The sequence below is a fragment of the Bos indicus x Bos taurus genome, chromosome 13, assembly GCF_003369695.1.
Source record: "Bos indicus x Bos taurus breed Angus x Brahman F1 hybrid chromosome 13, Bos_hybrid_MaternalHap_v2.0, whole genome shotgun sequence".
NCBI lineage: Eukaryota > Metazoa > Chordata > Mammalia > Artiodactyla > Bovidae > Bos > Bos indicus x Bos taurus.
Window position 1 is genome coordinate 21,779,036 of NC_040088.1, and position 24,566 is coordinate 21,803,601.

At 45.8% G+C, this 24,566-nt stretch overlaps 1 protein-coding gene across 2 annotated transcripts in view; it reads right to left on the bottom strand.

Moving 5' to 3' along the window:
• TM9SF4 (transmembrane 9 superfamily member 4) overlaps nucleotides 1-24,566 on the bottom strand; it is a 52,597-nt gene that overhangs the window by 18,780 nt on the left and 9,251 nt on the right. Inside the window, exons 2-8 of one of the 2 annotated variants that reach the window (XM_027558838.1) lie at nucleotides 14,100-14,213; nucleotides 8,874-8,973; nucleotides 3,783-3,951; nucleotides 3,554-3,683; nucleotides 2,209-2,332; nucleotides 815-933; nucleotides 600-711 (exon numbers count right to left, since the gene is read on the bottom strand). In XM_027558838.1, the coding sequence (XP_027414639.1) occupies nucleotides 600-711; nucleotides 815-933; nucleotides 2,209-2,332; nucleotides 3,554-3,683; nucleotides 3,783-3,951; nucleotides 8,874-8,973; nucleotides 14,100-14,213 (868 nt within the window). Of the gene's footprint in view, nucleotides 1-599; nucleotides 712-814; nucleotides 934-2,208; nucleotides 2,333-3,553; nucleotides 3,684-3,782; nucleotides 3,952-8,873; nucleotides 8,974-14,099; nucleotides 14,215-24,566 lie in introns of those variants that run through there. The other variant, XM_027558839.1, reaches the window with a different exon arrangement.

Consider the following 24,566-nt stretch of genomic DNA (forward strand, 5'->3'; position numbering starts at 1 on the left):
TGAAGACAACATTATCTTTACTTCCTCTCTGATACTGAAAAGATCAGTTATGTCCCCTGCCCTCCCGCCCTCATGTCATCTGGCTTCTCACCAAGTTTGTCCCACAGCAGGGCCGTGTGACCCTGGCTAGAAGAGTCCTTCCCTGGGTCTCTGAATGTGGCTCCTCGTTCAGAGAGGTCTTCTCTAAGGCAGCCTTCACCTCTCTGCACTTAGCACTTAGCACTACCTGGAATTCCATCAGTCCGGGGCTTTTCTGTCTCTCTCCTGCCACCCGAGTATAGACGGTGAGGGCAGAGGCTGGGTTAGTTTTGCTCAACACCATATCCAGCGTGTGGCTGGGGCCCCAAAAGGGTGAGCAATGATGAACCCTTGTTGAATGAACCAACGAAGGTGTGTGTGAAGAGAGGCGCAGTCTTCCCCGGGGGGCCCTCCAGAGTGGAGGCTGAGTCTTGTTCATCTCTGTGTACCTGATGCCCCCACAGAGCCCTGATGTCCGTTTCTGACCTACACTGGGCTCCAAGAATACCCTAGAAGTCCCCTGTGAGCCATGTGACACCTCAGGCCCTTGTTCTCTCCACCCTCCAGCCCACAGCTCTCACCTGACAGGAAGAAGACCACCACGACGGAGTTAATGATAGAAAACCAGTGGATCTGCACATCACTCATGGTGAGGTAAGTGTCCCAGCGAGAGGCCCACTTGATGTCACTTTCCTGGCGATGGGGAGGAAGTGCTTGAGAGCCAAGCCTCCTACTTTACCTCTCCCGCCCGGCCGAGCCGTCCTCCCCTACAGCTGCGGCTGCAGCCCCTTCTCACCTCCCAGTGCACAGAGTACGTGAAGTACAGCTGATTCTCCTTGGTGGGGTCAATTTCTTGGGGCGAGGAGTTGGTACCCTCAGGCAGGGTGCATGAGCTCTTCTCGTCTGCTTTGAGGTCTGCGAGAGACAGAGACTCAGTCTGTTCCTGGGAGGGCAGGTGCCACTACCCAGGGACTGTTCTGGGGGCATACACAAGGGTGGCGTGCTACTGAGAAGAGGCTAGGAAGAGCTGGCAATGACAGCTTTAAAACTGTGCTCCCTGGAGCCCTGACTTTTCAAAGAGCCTCAGGGGTTGCAGAGAGCTGTGTGCAGGGAGTGGGTCTGAGTCCCTGTTTAGTCAAACAAATTCTTCCTTCACTCATAGCAAATATCCACCTGCTCGTTCAGTCAGTCCCATTCAACACGCAAACACCACCAGCCCACTGTCTCACACGCTTCCTCGCTCATTCAGTCCCCAGAGTCCCGGCACTCTAGCAATCAGTCCTCAGTCACTTTCTCCCTTCATTTACTCATCCATTCATCCTGCCATCGTCCATTCATTCAGTAACAAACATACAATAAGCAGGCGCCTACTATCTGCCTGGTACTGGGCTAAAAACAGTAAGAAAAGAAGACAGGGTCTCTAACCTCGAAGAACCACGGGGGGCAGCAGCCGCTGTCAAACACTCACACAGTAAACGTCAGGCTGCGCCCACGACACTGGCGGGAGGAGAGGCAGTCTGCGCCCCGAAAGCACAGGGTCTACATTTTACAAGAGACTTCTGAGTATGATTTTGTTTGTTTGAATACCAGGTTCCACACCTTAAAAAAAAAAATCCCGAAACCCACCACCACGGTGGACAGGAGACCAGGCCTACTAAGTGGAAGTGCGCTCTGTGGTGAGCAAGGGCTGCCAGGCGAGGTGAAAGTGGACTAGGTCAATCAGGCCCAGAGGGCTGGGCCTGGGCTCTCAAATTCCCAGAGGATGGCTGACCCTGAGCCAACTTTACGCCAATCACTCACCTGCAGGAGCACAAACACTGAGATTGGCTGCCCAACAGCTCGGTCTGTACCTCTGCCCCTTGTTCTTGAGCTAGCTGGTTTTTATGATGGGCCCAGCCAAGCCCGATTGCTATTTGGTTGTGGCCAAGTCACCGAGCTCTCTGAGCCTCTGGTTCCCATCATAATCAGCACACACCTCCCCGGTGGCCGGGAGCGGGTCAACCGGTAGATGCCAGGCCAGGGCTCAGCGTGTCAGCTCTCCCCTTGTCCCTGCTTTCTCTAATGGGAATGCAGTGACCCTAGCTTGGCTGGGCCCCTATCAGCCACGTCAGGAGTCAAGGGCGAAGAGGCCCTGGGTGTGGGAGCCCAGGCCCGCCCAGCCCTGCCCCCTGGCCACACCTACCCACTCACCCTCCAGCCTGACGCTCTGGGGAATCACCTCGAAGCGGACGACGCGGTACGTGTGCTCCCGGTCCTCTTCCAGGTCTTCCCGGTGGTAGTAGAGGATGAACGAGAGGTGGTTGTGCAGGTAGATCTAAGCAGAGCAACAGAGGGGACGAAGAAGCTGGAGCCAGGGAACCACCAGCAAACCCACACAGGCAGGCCAGCCAGGTATTCGGTCCCTTCCCGCATTTAATAGACCCAGCCGCACCAACCTTCCAAATACACTGCTCTCATAGCAGTCCGCTACTCGCGAACCCTCCAGGCCTCAGTGGGGCTTACTAAAGTCCAGACCCCACAGGCTGGGATTCAAGGCCCTCTGTCCTGTAACCCTGACATACTGGGCTGTCGTCACCTTCTCAGACAGGTTAGTTCATCTCCTCCCCTGGATCTCTCCCTGCCTCATGAACCGTCCCCACCCTGAACTACATTCACAGCGTTCACTTCAACTAGAATGCCGTCCCGACTTCACGCAGCTCAAGCCTATCTAGTTTTCAAGGCCCACCTCCTCCGTGACAACCTGAGTGCACGTATGCTCCCTGCGAACTCCTCTGGCACTGCCCATGGGATTGGAACTGGGACTTGAGATCCAGGGTTTCACACTGTCAGTTCTCGCCCGTTATGACAGAAGCCCTTGGAGGACAGTGACTGTGCCTCGAAAGAAAGGTGCTTGTTCTTTATTCCCTAAGTAATATGTGTTCAGTTTAGAAAATGATAAATATAAGAGAATCCCCGTTACAATCAGCACTGCTGGCGTATTTCTCAGTGGCTGTGCTGCAGAGTGCTTATGCAGATTATCTGATACACTCTGCAGGACCCCCTAAAGGGCAGGTATGGCTATCACATACATTTTATAGAAAAGGAACACAAAGCTTAGAGAGGTCAGAGAAGTAGGATTAGGGTCCCCGTCAACCAGTAAGGCAGGAATCAAAACCCAGACAACCTGTATGCTCTTGACCACCACTTAGCTTGCTCTCTAACACACTGACGAAATTCCTGATTTTCTTTGGAGGTGGGGGTGGGGTGGGCAGAATTACTCTTATAATCCATATGATCATATAGTTATACAGAATCTGAGGTTTTAGGCACTGCGCTTTCCACTTCCTCTGTAGCATCTGCTAGTGCCCTGCCCACCAGTACCCAAACTTCCGACAGACCACACCTGGGGGCACCAGCAGGAACTTGCCCTGGCCATCCCTGTATTTTCTCTTATAAGCCTAGAGCTGCAGGTTTCCCCCTCCTCTGTGGCCCCAAGTGCTCATGACTTTGGGGCGTGGCTCCCCGGCCCTCTGAGCACACTAGGGCATTCCAGTACCTTGTTGACGTCTGTGAAGCCGAGCCGGTAGCCGTGTTCAAACTGCACATCTTTCTCCTTCTTCTTGTCGTCGCCATCACGGTTGGAGTAGAGCTCCAGCCGGGTGGCTACGGGCAGGTTGTCCGCAATGCTGGAAACCCAAGGCCCCGCTCAGTCCCTCAGACCGCCGCTCCCTCAGGGCCCTCCCCTCCGGGAACCTGAGGCTGGCGGGGAGCAGGGGACAACTCACAGGTGGACGTAGTAGTCCTCTGAGATCCGCTCGGCCACGAGCCGGCTCTGCTCCACGGTCAGGGTCACTGGCTTGTTAGACTGGCCGCACAGAACCTCACACTTCTTCTCACTGTTCATGAGAACCTGGAAAGGGGTGTTGACAATCCGGTCCCCTCTCAGCACCTCTCCTGCCATAAGAGAGACAGATGGAGCTCAGAGCTTCAGCCCCGAGGTTGCTGAGGTCAGCAGACCCACGGAGACACAGGGCCCACCTGGAAGGCTTCCAGCAGTCCTGCAGCCTGGCACACTCAATGTGCTACCCCGCCTGTTCAGGCCAAGCTTGCCCCCCTGACCGCGCCTGTTGCCCACTCCTCCCTTTTGTGCTCTAGCACCCCTAGACTCTTCAGGGCACATCAAACATGCCCCATCACTCCATGCCTCTGAGCCGCATTATCATTTCCTTTGCCAATCCCTGCCCCACATTCCCGGGAAACTTTCTCAACCTGCAGGCTCAGCTATTATTCCACTCTCTGGAAGCCCTTCCTGACCTCCTTGAGGCTCAGCTCGTCTCTCTCCTTGGACTGCCCTCAGCACAGAGGGAGCATCGTATGATGGTGAAGCGAGGATAACTGAACCGTGGCTCTGCAGCTTACTAGCTCAGCAGTCCTGGAAAGTAATTTAACCTTGATGAGGCTCAATCTCCTCATCTGCAAAATGGGGATAATAGTACCCATCTCACAGGATTACAGTGAGAAATAAAGTACCAGGCACAGAGTGGGAAGGCAACAAATACTACTTTTATCACCAGCATCACCTCTGCACCTTTTCATATGTCAGTGATGTGATTTTGCACAATGTACTGATGGTTTAAGTTTCTGCCCTGCTACCTGATTATGAGCTCTTTAAGGGCACATAATTTATTTCTGTGTCTTCAGATCCTGGTTTAGGCAGGGAGGGAGGTAGTGTAAAATCCAGCACCGGAGATTTTTAGCCAAAACATCTTCTTAAGGAACTGGCACACCCTTGCACACCTACGACCTCAGAACAATCTGTTGCCAGGTGTGTCCCGTGAGCAGGCACCAAGCATTCAGAGTCTAAACCCAACAGTGCTTTCATGTGGAGCCATTCTGACAATTCTACTGGGATGATGAGGAACTGGGGCGAGCTGAAGCAGACCAACCAAAGCCCACAGGCGGCACTAATGCCTGAAGCCACACCTGGTCGAACGGCTGCCGGTCAGAGTGGACCTGCCTCATGTGGGACTCCTGGCCTAGTCGTTTGTTCGTTTGCTCATTTGTTCCTTCCTAAACTGGGTATTGGTTATATGCTGGGCTCTGAAGACACAATGCTGTACAGACATACTCATGGAACTTATGGTCTAGTGGGAACACACTGATTAAATACTCAGGACAATGAGAAGATACAGTATAATGAGAGGAACTTGCTCTAGATGTGGGAAGCAGGTCTAGGACAGTTTCTTGGAAACAGTAATGCTTGAAGTGAGCTCTAAAGGAAGAGAGGATTAAAGAGACAAAAAGATGGGGAAAGACTATTCTAGACAGAAGGAACAGTATGTGCAAAGGGTCCTTTCTCGGGGGAAGAGTTGGGGGAAGAGGAGACGACAGGGTAAACTTTAGAGGCCTGTGTGGTTGCAGTGCATACAACAAGGGTGACCTGAGGTGTGCCGGAGAGACTGGCCAGAGCTGGACCTTAGCGGGCCTGTGGGCCACACAGGAAGTTTGATCTTCATCCAGAGAGCAACAAAAATCAATAAAGAGTTTCTAATGGGGCAGCAGAGGCCATTATCTGATTCTGGTAACAGATCAGTCTGGCTATTTTGTCAAGAAAACATCAGACATGCAAGGAACTGTCTGGGGTGATGGAAGGCACTATGCAAGCAAGCAGCAATGGTGGCTGCATTCCAGGGTGTGGGGAGGGTGGAAACAAGTACACGATTCAGGAGCACCAAGGAGGTGAAATCTAGGGGGCTTGGTGCTGATTGATACAAAGGATGAGTGAGGACAGGTGCATATCAGAAAGACTCTGAGGCTTCTACAACCAAGTTCTAGCTCAAGTCCCCGGGCTCCTTCCTCTACCACATGCCCTACCGCCCACTTGTCTTCAGTGAAGTCAACAGGGGACTCACTTGAGGAAAGGAAGAACATACAGAGAGAGGAACAGGGCTGCAGATCAAGTAAGACAGGTATCACTTCTCGATATTTAGAAATTAGATTTAAACCAAGAAGGAGGACACAGTGGTCTAGAACAGCTCATTTCTAATAGAGAAGTATTCCTTTTAACTTATAAAGCTGGGAGCAGTCAGCAAGCCACACTAAATGAACCGCAGGCTAAGTGGCCGCTCAAAGAGAGAATGACACTGTCCTCTAGCACATCCGCTACAGATGTCCCCTCACAAACCCCCCACCATATGAATCTTTATCAGTGCACCAATCTGAGAATCAGGAGCACAGCCCTCAGACAGCCCAAATGAACCTTTCTGGAAAAGGCAGTCTGGACAACAGAAAAGTGAAAGTCAAAGTGTTACTTGCTCAGTCTTGTCCAACTCTTTGTGACCCCATGGACTGTAGCCCACAAGTCTCCTCTGTCCCTGGAATTCTCCAAGCAAGAATACTGGAATGAGTTGCCATGCCCTCCTCCAGGGGAACTTCCCAACCCAGGGATAGAACCCAGGTCTCCTACATTGCAGGCGGATTCTTTACCAGGTGAGCCGCCAACAGAAATAACTGTTTTAGAGTTAAAAAACTTGGGTTAATGGACCTTCCGGGTGGTCCAGTGGCTAAGACCCTGTGCTCCCCATGCAGGGGGCCCAAGGGCTATCCCTGCTCAGGGAATTAGATCCCAGATGCTGCAATTCAAGATCCTGCATGCTGCAAGTAAGACCTGGCACAGCCAAATAAGTAAAAATAAATACTAAAAAAAGAAACAAAACAAGCCTGGGTTAAAATCTACACCTCCTGACCATGAGCAACTTTTTCACATCTCTGAAGCTGCTGTGCCCTCTACTCTGGCATGGAGGCCAGCGTACCTGGCTGTGCAGTCACAGGGGGAACCGAGTGAGACAGTACAGACTGTGCTGCTTGAGGCTCTGGACCCTGCAACCACAGTTCTTGGGCTCTGCCACCAACTCGGTGAGTAACCTGAGGCAAGTGACTTCACCTCCTGTGGCTCACTTCCCTTGTCCATGACAAGTGGATTTTAAGAGTAGCTACCTCAGAGGGCTGTTGTGAAAATTAACTAAGTTAAAGCACAGACAGGCTCAGAACAATGCCTGGCTCACTGTGAGAGCCATGTAAGGATTAACGGTGATGATAATGATGACGAAGAGAACAAGGCTTGCAACCCAACAGGCATTCGATCAAGGCTGTTTCTGCTCCACTCAGGGAGGACATTTAACTTTAACTGAATGATGACGATGTGTCAGAGGCTGGGTCAGAAGTGGCAGAGAAAGACAGAGAAATGTAGGACATGATCCCATTGCTCAAAGAGCCTCTAGGCCACAGCGGGAGGCACTACACAAAGATGGAATAAGATACAGTGTGGCAGGATAACTTTGCACACTGCAGTTTCCATTTCGTGAGGCAGGAACATTCCTTAGCTCCACGGAGGTTCAGGTCACCTGGTATCACACTGAGGTGTGCCCAACTGTTGAGTTTTGGGCTGTTGACAAATCCACATCAGCTCACGGGAAGGGAGGAGCTGCTGTGAGGGGTCTGGAGGACAAAGCAGGTCAGGATTCCTGGTAGCAGCAAGGTTCTGGGAACATGGCATGGTGTAGAGAGAAAAAAGGTAAGCGGGACTTGCTTAGTGGTCCAGTGGTTAAGAATCCACCTGCCAATGCAGGGAACGTGGGTTTGACCTCTGGTCTGGGAAGACTCCATGTGCTGCAGTGCAACTAAGCCCATGCACAGCTACTGAGCCCACACTGTAGCATCCATGAGCGCATGCAACCACTGAGCCCGTGTGCCACGACTGCTAAAGCCAAGCACAGCAACTAGAGAGCAGTCCCCACTTGCCGCAACTAGAGAAAGCCTGCACACAGCAGCAAAGACCCAGCACGGCCAAAAGTAAACAACAATACAATTATTTTAAAAAACAGGAAAAGAAGGGTATGCAGCAGGTAAGCAGGAACAGCTTGGGCCCTGAGATCAACCTCCGTTCAACAGCATCAGGAAAGACTTGGGGACTGGCGGTGTTGCCTGCTTTAGGTCAAGGTCTGCCCCAGCTGGCCTGGGATGCTCAATACCCAACAGTAGGTACAGATGCTGGCTAGAGGTTCTGGAAACATCAGAACCATGTGCAGCCCTGACGGAGAAGGTGGCCCTTTTAGGGGCTTGCTCAATAACCAGTTCTCTCCTTCCCTCTCCCTAAGCTGTAAGAGAAGAGGAAAGTCTCTTCATTTTCTCAAAGTCAGGGGATGGAGGCACATCCTTCCAATTTTTTATCTCCAGGACTTAAAGTGAGACAGGCACAGAGTAAGTACTAATAATCACGTCCTAAACAGAGTCCTCCAAACATCTTTTAAGCCTGAAATTCTACCAAATGAAGAATTATTTGAATTAATGGAAATTTGAATTAATGAAAAAATGGCTGCTATTTATGAACACATATGCCAGACACTGTGCTGGCTGCTTCACATATTATTTGAGGCAAGGCCTGAACAGCTTAGCAAGAACTATAGTGATGTCTGCTTCCATCAGGGCCAGAGATAATCATTCACTCTTAATTAAAAGGAGAACAGGTTACAGAAGCCATGAGAGACAGAAAGGGATATCTGGAAATCAAGAACTAGTCTGAACAGGAGCCAAGGGCTCCAACTCTGAAGCCTGACTACACAGATTTCAAGTCCAGCTTAGCTATTAATTTACAGTATAACCAATGACAAGTTACTTAATCTGTAAAAATGGGAATAAATACAACTATCTCTTTTGGGATGTTATGAGGACTGAATGAGCCAATATATAAACAAACTATGTAGAATGGCGTCTAGCACACAGTATGTGCTATCTAAGGGTTAACTGCTATTATCACTATGAAAAGATCTGAGTTCCTCTTTGGGACAGGGTAACAGCAGTGCCAGAGAAGAACTTACCCAGATTCTCTGCCTTGTAGGTTATTTTGCTGGGCTGGCAGAAGGGCAGCGAGTAGTATTCGTAAGGTAGCTGGGTGCGAGAGCTGGTGAGCTTCACAGCCTGGTGGGAGAAGAGAGGCCATTATTCCTTAACCCAGAAATCAAGGGGACTTTCAAGAATCCTCCCTGGTACCCACTCATCTTCAGTATACTCGGTATTATTATCTAAAAAGCAAACTAACTGCAGCAGACACAACTTTGGTACACTATAAATATGCTCTACAATTCTGAATCATTTCACAGCTCACTAGTTTCAGACTGCATCATAGATTTTGTTTAAAATCACAACCAAATCCAACACATACTCAGAGTCCTTAACGTGTTGATATTCTTTGACCCCATAATTTCACTTCTGGATATCTTTTCTAAGGAAGTAACTCCAAATGAGGGAAAACACTACAGGAACAAAGAGCTCACTCCTCATTTCTAACCACAGTGGTCTTCTGCCTCTATTTCCTTGAGCCTGACCAGTCCTCTCCTGCCTCCAGCTTGGAACCCTGATCCTCCTTGCTTGATTCTCTGACTCCTTCTCACATTTGCATGCTCAGTCTCTTCAGTCATGTTCGACTCTTTGCAACCCTATGGACTGTAGCCCACCAGGCTCCTCTGTCCATGGAATTCTGCAGACTAGAATATTGGAGTGGGTTGCCATTCCCTTCTCCAGGGGATTTTCCTGACCTAGGGATCGAACCCCTGTCTCCTCCTGCATTGCAGGCAGATTCTTTACTGCTGAGCCACTGGCGTTTCAGCTGAAATTCTTCACCTTTGAGTCCTTTCCTAATCATCTTACCAAAGGAATTTCCCCATTTCCTCTACTTCAACACTCCTAGTTATTTTTGTAGCATGTCTGATGAAATATAATTATTTGATTTTTTTTTCCCCCCAAAGAAATCAGCCTCCCCTACTGGACTTTAAGATTTAAGGTTCATGAGGGCAAGGACCATATGTATCTTGCTCACCTATGAACCACTATGCCTACAGATCTAGGCATATAGTAGGTGCTCACCAAATGTTTGCACAACGGAAGAAGAGAGGAAAAAGTGGAAAGACAGCTAAAAGCTCCACAATGGGAAACCGGTCACTAAATCATAAACTAGTCATTCAACTAAATATTATGCAACCATTAAAGATGAAGTTTAAGAAGACCATGACGGCGAACATTTAGGAACTGATGCAAGAATGTAGCTCCAGAAATAGTGACGGCCACAGACTACTCCCCAAAACATGGATAAAATAGAACCAATCAAAATGTTGCAAAAAGCAAATTTTAAATGCAACTAAAATTATCTTTGCTGTTTAGACTCTATAGATCATTCCTCATACACCATCTGAAAGTATAAATAATTTTTAAAATCCAGGTCCAATCCTTACTTAAAACTCTTGTTTTGGAATTAGGAATTTTTCTAATTTTAAGAGAGCAATGTGGTATAATATACCATGGTTTTATAACACCTCCCAGCTGGGTCTGGAGTAGTACCCCACATTCAATGACTGTTTGTACAAAGAAATGTAAAAATAATCATACTAAATGGAACAAATAAAGTCAATAAAAAAAATTCAGGTCAGGTCTTGCCTAAAATGAATTTTAAAAAACCCTGGTTTCAGAGCTTTTTTAGATGTTAGATTGAGAATTGGTGGCCTCTATGAAGCACTCATCTCACATGCTAGTAAAGTAACGCTCAAAATTTTCCAAGCCAGGCTTCAGCAATATGTGAACCGTGAACTTCCTCATGTTCAAGCTGGTTTTAGAAAAGGCAGAGGAACCAGAGATCAAATTGCCAACATCCGCTGGATCATGGAAAAAGCAAGAGAGTTCCAGAAAAACATCTATTTCTGCTTTATTGACTATGCCAAAGCCTTTGACTGGGTGGATCACAATAGACTGTGGAGAATTCTGAAAGAGATGGGAATACCAGACCACCTGACCTGCCTCTTGAGAAATCTGTATGCAGGTCAGGAAGCAACAGTTAGAACTGGACATGGAACAACAGACTGGTTCCAAATAGGAAAAGGAGTTCGTCAAGGCTGTATATTGTCACCCTGTTTATTTAACTTATATGCAGAGTACATCATGAGAAACGCTGGACTGGAAGAAACACAAGCTGGAATCAAGACTGCCGGGAGAAATATCAATAACCTCAGATATGCAGATGACACCATCCTTATGGCAGAAAGGGAAGAGGAACTAAAAAGCCTCTTGATGAAAGTGAAAGTGGAGAGTGAAAAAGTTGGCTTAAAGCTCAACATTCAGAAAACGAAGATCATGGCATCTGGTCCCATCACTTCATGGGAAATAGATGGAGAAACAGTGGAAACAATGCCAGACTTTATTTTTGGGGGCTCCAAAATCACTGCAGACAGTGACTGCAGCCATGAAATTAAAAGACGCTTACTCCTTGGAAGGAAAGTTATGACCAACCTAGATAGCATATTCAAAAGCAGAGACATTACTTTGCCAACAAAGGTTCGTCTAGTCAAGGCTATGGTTTTTTCTGTGGTCACGTATGGATGTGAGAGTTGGACTGTGAAGAAGGCTGAAGGCCGAAGAATTGATGCTTTTGAACTGTGGTGTTGGAGAAGACTCTTGAGAGTCCCTTGGACTGCAAGGAGATCCAACTAGTCCATTCTGAAGGAGATCAACCCTGGGATTTCTTTGGAAGGAATGATGCTAAATGATCCAGTACTTTGCCCACCTCATGCGAAGAGCTGACTCATTGGAAAAGACTCTGATGCTGGGAGGGATTGGGGGCAAGAGGAGAAGGGGACGACAGAGGATGAGATGGCTGGATGGCATCACTGACTCGATGGATGTGAGTCTCAGTGAACTCCGGGAGTTGGTGATGGACAGGGTGGCCTGGCGTGCTGCGATTCATGGAGTCGCAAAGAGTTGGACACAACTGAGCAACTGAACTGAACTGAACTAAAATTTTCAACTATTTTGCCTATGCGGGACCGATATAGTCAAGAAGCTGGGTGTTTATAGAAGTGTGAGAATGCCAAGTATACTACACTGTAAACATTGCACAGAGAAGAAGACTAAGAAAAATCCAGAAGTATTAGGAGCAGTTGTATTTGGGTGATGGCTTACTCCTTAGAAGGAAAGTTATGACCAACCTAGACAGCATATTAAAAAGCAGAGACATTACTTTGCCAACAAAGGTCCGTCTAGTCAAGGCTATGGTTTTTCCAGTGGTCATGTATGGATGTGAGACTTGGACTATAAAGAAAGCTGAATGCTGAAGAATTAATGCTTTTGAACTGTGGTGTTGGAAAAGACTCTTGAGAGTCCCTTGGACTGCAAGGAAATCCAACCAGTTCATCCTAAAGGAGATCAGTCCTGGGTGTTCATTGGAAGGACTGATGTTGAGGCTGAAACTCCAATACTTTGGCCACCTGATGCAAAGAGCTGACTCATTTGAAAAGACCCAGATGCTGGGAAAGACTGAGGGCAGGAGAAGGGGACGAAAGAGGATGAGATGGTTGGATGGCATCATCAACTCGACGGACATGGGTTTGGGTAGACTCTGGGAGTTGGTGATGGATAGGGAGGCCTGGTGTGCTGCAGTTCATGGGGTCGCAAAGAGTCAGACACAACTGAGCGACTGAACTGAACTGAGAGGGGAGTTCCTTTAGCTGGGAGCTCTGGTACAAGGTCGCAGCCCTCCCCTGGTGGCTGGTCCTCGCGCCTTAATGTGAGACAGCTTTGCAGGGCCAGCCACTGCAGTGCCAGAGTTTTCCAAGGGACTCTGCTGTATCACAGTTCAAGGTCTCCCTCTGCTCAGTCCTGCTTCCCTCATTCCCTCCCAAGTGCTGACCCTGAGCGCCTAGTTAATAAATCTCATGTAGCAAAGCTGAACCTTAGAGTTTGATTCTGAGGAAAACTAAATACGAAAAGGTCCACCATCAACCCCCTGCCCTATCTGGGGCTTTGAGAATGCCACTCAGAGTCTGTTGTTACAGGAGACATTAACCAAGGTGTCAGCCTGTCCACTGCCCCTTATCAATCATATTTTAAAATTACTGGCCCATAATCCCTGTCACAAGGGACTGACATAGAAGTGGGCACCTAAGCTGAAGAAGCGAGGTGGCCCGGACTCTGATTTAGGACAATGCTTTCCAAACCCTAATCATTCATGTACTGACTTGCCCTATCTACCTAATATGTATTCTACTATTTGCTTGGGTATGATTCATTTTTAGATAAATACACTCATTTAAGAAACAAACATTTTATCGGGATTAAAAATGGAAAACCAACAATGGTAGTCATGAAATCATGAGCTGAAGTAATGGCTATATTTTCTAATATAATTAAAAGAAAAGTTATTAAAATATACTTGTCAGCAACTTAAAATCATCTCATATACCACCACTCAGATATGCAGTGCATAGTTAAGAAATACTAAACCACAGAATCCTGGCAGAAGCTAAAACTGAAAAAGCAGAATCCATAATAGGCTGCGTACACACAGATGATATGAATTATGCAGAGAAAGCTGGTGACGGAGAGGAGGATGTGAGTGCACATGTGCTCAGTCGCATCCAACTCCTTGCGACTGCATGGACTGTAGCCTGCCAGGCTCCCCTGTCCACGGGATTTCCCAGGCAAGAATACTGGAGTGGGTTGCCATTGCCTTCTCCAGGGGATCTTCCTGACCCAAGGACTGAACTCGAGTCTCCTGCTTGGCTGGCGGATTCTTTACTACTGCACCCACTGGGAAGCCCAGAGGAGGATGGAACAGCCCCAAAAGGGAGGCAGAAATGTCACCAAGGAGGAGGCAGGTAGAGAGACAGAGACACAGAAAGAGAGACAGAAAGACACAGAAGTGAGTACAGGAGAAAGACACGGAGAAACCTGTGAAAGTGAGAGTAGAGACACAAAGACACAGAAAGAACCAGAAATAGAGCCAGAGCCAGAAAGAGAAAGAGAGAGAGGAACACAGAGAGAGAACGCACAGAGTCCCAGAGAGAGCAGGAGATCCTGGAACTGCGGGGCCCCGGGGGGTGGGGGGAGCAGGGGGTGGCGGGGGCAGACTCCTTCCAGCTCCAGCTGGGAACCCTCTTGCTCTCAGGCTAACTGGTCTGTGATCTCTGCAACCACAAGAGGGACATGACCACTCACTGTGCTCCTGCACCCAGGTCCTCTGGCCCAGCACAGAGGCTCCCACAGACCCGGAACACACTTACCTTGATCTCAACGGGATCGTTCTGGTGGAAGTTGATTGGTGCGACCCCAGGAACATAGAAGGCCCCTGTGTCACACATGAGCGAGAAAAGCAGTAGGGACCACGGCAACCAATCCTGCTTGGAAGAAGAGAGGCAGCAGTCAGACCAGGGGAAAGAAGTGAACAACCCTTTGTGGCACCATCATGTCTGCTGTAAGTGACCCCATCTTACCTCCACCTCCCCCAAGAACTGCCATCCAAATGCCCCCCAAAGTGATACAAGGCAGATTCTGCACTTCCAGAAATGAGCCACAGACTGAGCACAGTAATTAACATCAGGGCAAACTAATACAGGAGCCAGGGCTCCCCACCTGTAGCAATGTTCCTTTCACTGCTTCACGTGTGTCACTGTCCCACAGGCCAGTGGGAAACAAAGCTCACAGCGTCCTGTTAATTCTGCTGCTTCACGCAGCAATGGGCTCCCATTGTCAGGAAGCTTGTATTTACCAATGTATTTTTCTACAAGCCATCTCCAAAACTGTCCTGATCCCACCACCTCCCATATTCCACCTCAACTCCAGCTACATTGGCCTTCTTACTGTTTCTTGAGGGTGAGCCCTTCTGCACCCTCCGGGCCATCACCTTCACCATTCCCTCCTCCAGAACGTCCTTCCCACAGATGCCTGCCTGGCTCATGTCTGATCCCTTACTTCATTCAGGCCTCTCTCAAATCCTCAGAGAAGCCCCCACTGACTAGCTGTCTAAATGGCCTCCTCACCTAGTCTCCTCTAACATTAACATATTGCATAACCATGGGTAAGAGAGTTTTTAAAAAAATAACTAGATTTTAAAACATTTTGAAAAAGTAAAACATACACAGTAAATAATGCAAACAGTAAAAATGGGTACAACGATGAAAAACAAATCTTCCTCCTTCTTCAGCTCCCTGAAGACAACTGCTAGCACCAGGTCCTTGAAAATCCCTCTGGAGATACTCTATGCACGTACAAAGGGAAGCATTCAGAAGCATGGGCCTGCCTTGATACAACAACAACAACAAACAGACTTTTATTCTTTCTTTCTGTGACAGAAAGCCTACTGACTGTGGCTACTTACCAGCATCCAACCTCCTCTCCATCAAGTGGAGGACTTCCTCCACTTGAACAGTCATCAGGAGATTCCGGCTCTCTCTCTTTGCTAGGTCTCACGGGGCAGTCCTTAGATTGGGCGTGCTTTTGTGTGAGAGAAATAAATCCTGTCCTTTCTTTTCCTCTAATTCCTCTCTGAACCTGAATTCCAGTTAATAAAATGCAAGAAAGACAAATCCTGTACTACTGGCATATAAACTGTCATCCAAAAGTCAATTAAAAATAATAAGCTAACTCTATATTTTCAAAAATGATGCAGAAAACAGGTAATCCAGATACCATCAACAAACCACAGAACAATTTATCTTAGAGGAAGGATCAACAGGTGAAACATGGCAAAGGATGATTTCCATAATATGCAAGATTCTTAGTATTTGTGCAACCAAAAGCAATTCAGAAATTTGGTTTAGAATTAATGACCATACCAAGATGATACTGTCAGTTTTAGCTATTAAAATGCCACTGCTTTGATATTCTCATATGGCTGGAGGGATTATAAACTGAAACATTTTTTTGGGGGTAATCTGATACTCTGTAACAAAAGCCCCCCAGAATTGCACACTCTTTGACCCTGCTCGGACAGGAAACTCGAACAAACTTCTTGGACAACCCAGTACTTCTAGGTATGTTCAGAAAAATGTGCCAAAATGCCAAATGTACATAAAAGAATGTTCACCACGGGATTATTTAAACTAGTGAAATAGTTCATAACTTACAACAGTAAAATATCCAATATTAGTGGAATGGGTCAAATTATGGGGTATCCTTTTATGTAGTCATTAAATAGGATGATGTATTTTTTCAGTAGGAATATCTGAGCTTTAGATTTAAGTAGAAAAATTAGGGAATAGAACCCTGCTCAGCAAGATCTGCTCCTCTTTTTTAAGTTATGTTTGAGAAAATGAGGCAATGTTTTCCTTTTTTGTATATCTGTAATTGGGCTTCCCTGATGGCTCAGATGGTAAAGTTTGCCTGCAACGCGGAACGCCTAAGTTTGATCCCTGGGTTGGGAAGAAGATGCCCTGCAGGAGGGCATGGCAACCCATTCCAGTATTTTTGACAGGAGAATCCCCATGGACAGAGGAGCCTGGCAAGCTACAGTCCATGGGGTAGCAAATAGTTGGACACAACTGAGCAACTAAGCACAACAGATCTGTATTTTCCAGTTTTTCTTAGGGGCTTATACAAATTTATACCAATTAAGAAAAATAATGAAATAAATTAGGCAAAAGAAAACATCACTGTTCCGAACGCCTGGGTTAGAGCCAATTCTAGCTTGGTATGGAAGGAACTCCACCTGCTGGCTCCAAGATGTTTTTCCATCAGCAACTCCCACTGTTTCTTTCTAAGCCTTCAGGAAGACCCTAAGGTTGTCCCTGTGAGCAGACTTGCCCAAGTGAGGCTGCCTTCAAGGGCTTTGCTCAGGGTGCTTCCGACACTTGCTCTCACCTTATTCAAGTCCTACCTACACTCGGAGGTCCCATGTAGGAAATGTTTCTTCATTCAAGAACTCCTCAGATCTCCACAGGAGGAATTATTCTCTTTTTTCCTTATTTTTTAAGGCTCTTTGTGAATATCTCTATGACAACACTAAAGGCAAGAAATTGGAAACTACCTAATACCCAAATGAACTTTCACATCTATATATGTTCAAAGACGGCTACTTAAGTTACTTGACAAATATTTAAATCTGTACTTGTTTAACACACCACTGTGTTAAATAATACAGCACTTTTCATGCTGTATTATGGTTTAAGTATCTGCTCTCTCTCCACCTACATGAATCACTTGTCTGGCTTTCTTAATGTGACTACTCAATAAACCCTTATCAAACAAGCTAATAATAAGCATCAAGCAACCTCTGATCTATAAAAACATAAAATCGTTCATTCACATAGAGGTTGAATACTATGGTTCTTAATCTTAGCTACTGGAGAAGGCAATGGCACCCCACTCCAGTACTCTTGCCTGGAAAATCCCATGGATGGAGGAGCCTAGTAGGCTGCAGTCTATGGGGTCGCTAAGAGTCAGACACGACTGAGCGACTTCACTTTCACTTTTCACTTTCATGCATTGGAGAAGGAAATGGCAACCCACTCCAGTGTTCTTGCCTGGAGAATCCCAGGGACGGGGGAGCCTGGTGGGCTGCTGTCTATGGGGTCGCACAGAGTTGGACACGACTGAAGTGACTTAGCAGCAATCTTAGCTATATCCCCTTGATAACTGATTTTTTTTTCAAATTCTCAAATTTAAGGAGTTCGTGGTACCTCCCACCCATCCAAGGACCTACTTTGAGACTCTTCGAGACATCTATTATATCCATAGCCTATCTGTACATCTAAGATAGTGGTTCTCAACCATGATGCACATTAGACTAACCTGGAGAGTAAACAGATTAAATTCGGAATCAAAAGGCACAGAGTGGCTGAATGGATTAAAAACCAAACCAGCTTTACACCTCAAGGAACTGAGTCTGAGTGAACTCCGGGAGTTGGTGATGGACAGGGAGGCCTGGTGTGCTGCGATTCATGGGGTCACAAAGAGTCGGACACGACTGAGCGACTGAACTGAACTGAAGCCCAAGTTAGAAGAAGTAAGGAAATAAGATTAGAGTTGAAATAAATTAAAAAGAGACTTTTTAAAAAATAGGGAAAAAATAACAGAACTGTGTTGGTTTTTTGAAAAGCTAATACTGACAAACCTTTAGCAACACTAAGGAGAAAAAAACTCAAAATCAGAAATGAAAGAGGAGACATTACAACAGAAGCCTAAGAAATAACAAGGATAAGGTTCTATGGTGAAAGTTTATAGGTCAACAAATTGAATAAAATGGAGACTGAATCAGTAATCAAAAATCTCCCAGCAAAGAAAAAGTATAGGACTAGATGGCTTGAAAGGTAAAGTCTAACAAACATTGAAAGAAGAGTTAATACTAATCCTTAAACTCTTCCAAAAATACAAGAGGGAACACTTCCAAACTCATAAGATGAGTAGCACCCTGATACCAAAAGCAGACAAAGACTCCACAAGAAAACTAACTATAGGCTATAGGTTAGTACCCTGGATGAACACAGATGTAAAAATCCTCAACCACATACCAGCAAATTGGATCTAACACCTCACTAAAAGTAGCTGTACACCAAGATCAAGTGGGATTTAATCCCATCATATAAGGATGGTTCAACAAATGTAAGTCAATCAATGGGATAAACTACATTAACAAAATAAGAGAAAAAAAAACAAACTTTTCAACAGACTCAGAAAAAGCATTTAACAAATTTCAACATCCATTCATGATTTAAATTCTCAAAGTAAAAAAAAAGGTATAACTGACTCCTTGCAACCACATGGAACATGGCCCACCTGGCTCCTCTGTCCGTGGGATTCTCCAGGCAGGAATACTGGAGTGGGTTGCCATGCCCCCCTCCAGGGGATCTTCCCAACCCAGGGATCGAACCCAGGTCTCCTACAGTGCAAGGGGATTCTTTACTGCCTGAACCACCAAGGAAGCCCATAAAAGGAATTTACCTCCATACAATAAAGGCCACATATGAAAAGCCCACAGTTAACATCATTATTTCTTGTTAATCAAAAATATATGCATTCTACCTCTTACAGTGCTGGTGGCGGTGGGAATGAAAATTGGTGCACTCACTATGGGAAACAGTTTGAAGGTTCCTCAAAGAAACTAGTTTCCTTATGATTCAGCAATCCCACTCCTAGATATATATCCAGAAAAAGCCTATAATTCAAAAAGATCCATGCACCCCTATATTGATAGCAGCACCATTTACAATGGTCAAGACATGGAGACAACCTAAGTGTCTACGGACAGATGAATGGATAAAGAAGATGTGGTGTATATGAACACGCACATGCGTGCGCACACACGCACGCACACACACACACACAATGGAATATTACTCAGCCATAAAAAAGCATGGAATAATGCCATTTGCAGCAACACAGATGGGCCTAGAGATTATCACACTAAATGAAATAAGTCAGAAAGAGAAAGACAAATACCATATGATATCACTCACAAGTGGAATCTAAAATATGACACAAGTGAACATGTCTACAGAACAGAAACAGACTCGCAGATACAGAGAACAGACTTGTAGTTGCCAAGGGAAAAGCAAAGAAAGGATTGCGAGTTTCCCACTGTGCCACACAGGAAACTATATTCAACAACCTGTGATAAACCATAATGAAAAAGAATATAACTGAATCACCCTGCTGTATAGCAGAAATACAACACTGTAAATCAACTATACTTCAATAAAACTTAAATATATATATATTGGAGAAGACTCTTTGAGAGTCCCTTGGACTGCAAGGATATCCAACCAGTCCATTCTAGAGGAGATCAGTCCTGGGTGTTCTTTGGAACAAATGATGCTAAAACTGAAACTCCAGTACTTTGGCCACCTCATGGGAAGAGTTGACTCATTGGAAAAGACTCTGATGCTGGGAGGGATTGGGGGCAGGAGGAGAAGGGGACAACAGAGGATGAGATGGCTGGATGGCATCACTGACTCGATGGACGTGAGTCTGGGTGAACTCCGGGAGTTGGTAATGGACAGGGAGGCCTGGCGTGCTGCAATTCATGGGGTCGCAAAGAGTCGGACACAACTGAGCAACTGAACTGAACTGAATGTGTGTGTGTTCTAAATTTCCCTTCTTAGGAAGCTCAACACCAGACTTGCCTTATCTGATAACTGTCAATTGAGGCCAGGGCAGATGATTATAATCTCTTATGGCTATCAAGCCAATTAAATCTAAGAAGTTATTCCAGTTCTTTTGTAACAGAGTCCTCTAATCTTAGCAGAGAGACACTGCCCATGGGAACTGAAGGGCTCCATGAGACCTCAGGGTGCACAAGAATGAAAAGCAAATCCTGAAAGACTTCAATATACTTTTATTCCAAAGTCTCAAACCAATGGAGCAAGTACACACAAAACAAACAAACAAACAAAAAGATGGAAAATACCCACCTTGGCGGAAAACAACATTAAAAAGCAACAAGAAGTAACAGAGTCACTAAGCACCTAAAAGTAAGTACAAGGCACTGTGGTACAGCCTCTTCCCTGTGGCAAGTCCCGGATTTGTGCTAAGCACTTTACAACACTGACTCACACCATTCTCACAACTACAACTACCTGGGGATTTCTATCACCATTTCCCAGATGACTACCGGTTAACCTGAGACCCACAGATTATATAACTTGCTCAAGATCAGAATGTAGAGAAACAGTATGCTCTTTTCAGGAAGGTGAGCTGCATTATAAGATGATGCACATGTAATGAAGACAGTGATAACAATGTCAGCTAACATTTGCTGGACACTGACCATGTGCCAGAGAAGGCAATGGCACCCCACTCCAGTACTCTTGCCTGGAAAATCCCATGGACGGAGGGGCCTGGTGGGCTGCAGTCCATGGGGTCGCTAAGTTGGACACAACTGAGTGACTTCACTTTCACTTCTCACTTTCATGCTCTGGAGAAGGAAATGGCAACCCACTCCAGTGTTCTTGCCTGGAGAATCCCAGGGACTGGGGAGCCTGGTGGGCTGCCGTGTCTGGGGTCGCACAGAGTTGGACACGACTGAAGCAACTTAGCAGCAGCAGACCATGTGCCAGGCACAGTTCTAGGTTCTTTTCATGCAACAACGCAATTAATCTTCACAACAACCGTATGAGGCAGAGACTCTTATTGTTCTCATTTCAGAGATGAAAGCAGTCTCTCCCCGAGGTCCATGCTCTAACCAGAACACAAAGCAGTTCACTACACTGAGCACCTACTATTTGTCAGGCACTGTGCCAGCCTCACAGAATGCACCCCCAAGAGCCAGCTGGGGGTCATCAGCCAATTGCAATTCTAGGTCCCAGCTGCTACGGAGGGCGTAGTATCTTATCCTAGCAGCTAAGAGGCTCCGGAGTACACAAGAGCAGCAACAAGCCGGCCCAGTCTTGGAGGGGTGCGGTGTCAATCTAAGCATTCAAGTCTACTCCAAGGCAAAGGAGAGGGAAGGCAGGAGTGCTCCATAAAGAGTGAAACACAGGGACAAAGGCCTGGGGGCAACCATAAGGAGTTTTTGGCAGGTGAGGTGTAGGTTGGTGCTACTGGAACTTTGATGTACATATAGATTACCTGGAGGGCTTGTTAAAAGGCAGAGTCTGATTCAGCAGGCCTAGAGGTAGGGGTGGAGAGTCTGTATTTCTCACAAGCTCACAGGTGATGACAACACTTCTAGTTCATGGATCATCCTGTGAGTCGAAAGCATGAATAGATCTGTGCAGACAGGAGGCTGGAAGGTACGTAAGGGATACATCACACAAAAGCCACACTGAGGAGTCTGGGCTTCGTCCTTTGTGCACTGGGGAGACTCTGAAGAACTTGAAGGAGGAAAGGAATATCTGCAGTTGTAAAGATTACTCTGGTAACCGAGTACATGTATGTATTTGGGGGGAGGGTGTATATGTGTGCAGCACATTTCTGCTCCAGAGACACTGTAATGTTCAGCCCTAGATTTGACAACTAACAAGGATAAGTGAAGTCACCTATAAATTCTTGGTCAGACGTGAACGGAAGCAGCAGCCAGGTTGGGGAGCAGAAATGGTAGGCAGCGGTTCTGAAACTTGAGCAGGCAAGGAAATCACCAGGAGGGATTATTAAAGCTGATTCCTGGGTCTAACCTCCCAGAATGCCTTCTTTGGTAGTTCCGGAGCAGGGTCTGAGAATCTGCTCTTCTAATAAGTTCCCAGGAGATGTTGGAACTGCTGGTCTTGTCTTGGGATCACACGTTGAGAACCATGGGTGCGGTGGAAAAAGCACAGGCTCTGGGGGTCATACAGATAAGAATTCAAGTCCTGACCCATCACTTCCTAGCTGTGTGACTTTGGGCAAGTGACACAGAACCTGCCCAACCTGCAGTTTCTCAATTGTAATAAGAAACTAGGAAACTAATACTCCACTCATGGCAGGGTGCTACAGTGATGATGGTAGTAAGGACTAAGTACAGTACACATTAAGTGTGCTTGATAAGGCAGAGTGGCTTTGCTCTGGGTTGCACTGGAAGGCAGGACCAATGAGCACACTGCAAGGAGGAAGATGTATGCTCATTCTAAGGAAACTTCCAACAAGAGAGTTACCTAGCTAAGGAAAAGGCCATAACCAGAGCTAAACAGAGAGAAGCAGGTGACAAGGAAGGAGGAGGAAGGTGATATCCCTACTCTAGTGAGGAAAGTGAATCAGAAGCCTTATGATCTCCCAGGAAACTCAAGAAATTCATGATTCCTTTGAAACTATGGGATGGTCCACCACCCCAAGCAGCCTAAAGGTAGAACAAAACAAGGCGGAGTTCCAGCCCGAGTTGGGCCCCTTAAAGACATCTCTTGGAGAATCTGAACGTCAAAGTGGAGTCGGGTCCAGCTGTTTGTGACTCCACGGACTACAGCCCGCCAGGCTCCTCTGTCCATGGAATTCTCTAGGCAAGAATACTGGAGTGGCTTGTCATTTCCTTCTCCAAGGGATCTTCCCAAGCCAGGGATCAAATCTGGGCCTCCTGCATTGTGGGCAGACTCTTTACCATCTGAGCCCCAAAGGAAGCCGCTAGGGGGTCACATAATCCAGGAGGCCAGAGAGGGGAAGTGACATGGTCACACAGCAAGTTATCTGCAGAGTACAGAAGGTCCAGCTCTACCAAACCTGGCAGAGCTGGGTGATCAGAAGTTTGTCCCCACTGTGGAGGCCATGCTCAGAGATAATTTTAGGTCATGATTAGAGGTATCCAAAGAAGAACTTGATGCCACGGATTAACTGCTTTTTGTCTCCCTTTACCCTCCTCTAATTCTTTCCTTCTGCAATACTACGCCTTCCTTGCCCCTCCCCCAATTCAATGCTTTTCTACTAATAACCGAATCACTGTAGTCAGTTTCACAATTATCTTTTACTTCAGGATTATTTTGAAAAGAAAAATAATGAAGGCAGACTAATTTTAATAAATATTAAATACAGGGCTATACAACCTGTTTGGCACTGAAGAAGACAGGAAAGAAATGTATAAATTGAAACAGGAGAAATATTAGAAGAAAATATAGACATACTTTAACACAATCTTGATATGAAAAGTTTTCTAAGAAGAAAACAAAATCCAGATGCTATTGAGAAGGAGAATATACAGAAAGGAAGATAATGAAAAAAAAATTCATTGTAAAAAAAGACAATTTGAATAAAAATATTTCGCACACACCTGACAAAGGACTAATTTCTTCAATACACCAAGAACTCTTACAAACCAATAAAAGACAAATAACCCAAAAGAATAAGAATGGGCAGTTAAAGAGAAAAAGGTTCAAATGGTCAGACACAAGAAGATGCTCAACATCATTCAGAATCTAAAAACTGCAAATGAAAATAATGACATCTTTTTTACCTATCAGAGTCAAAAAGTTTAAAAAAATCTGAATACACTAGATATAGATAAATTTGGGGAGAGCAATTTAGCATAATATACACTTAAGTGGGAGGCAGGATTATTACTGAAAGACTGCCAACATAAATTATTAAGTAGAAAATAAAGATGTACATCAACATATACTATAATCTCATTTGTCTAAATAAGTTTTTAAAAAGAATGTACCAAAGTCAAAGATATCACAAGAAAAGGAAACTACAGATAGATATTCCTCAGGAACACAAACGGAAAAATCCTTAACAATACATTAGCAAACTGAATCTAGCAATACAGGAAAAGGTTTACACATCATGGCCAAGTGGGTTCTAGCCCAGGAATGCAATGTTGGCTTCATATCTGAAAATCAAATAATGCAATGCATCATATAAACAAAAAACAAAAACTATACAATCATCACAATTAATGCAGAAAATGCACTTGATGAAGTCCAACACATATTCATGATAAAAACTCTAAACAAACTAGGAATAAAAAAGAACTTCCTCAATCGGATAAATGGTAGCTTTGAAAAACCCACAGCCAACATCACACTTGATGATGAAAGACTGAATGCTTCCTCCTAAGATGAGGAACAAGGCAAGAACGTCCACTTCTGTCATTTCTAGTCGGCATTGCTCTATAAAAGCAAGTAATACACTCTAAGCTAAAAATGAACTCATCCGGATTAAAAAGAAAACAGTCCTTTTATTTGCAGATCACATATCTTATATCAAGAAAATCCTAAGCAATCCACAAAACTACTGCAACTAATAAACAAGTTGGACACGGTCACAGACTACAGTATCAATATATAAAAATTACTTGTATTTTTACACACTAGCAACAAACAACCCCGAAATAAAATTAAGAAAACAGTTTCGTC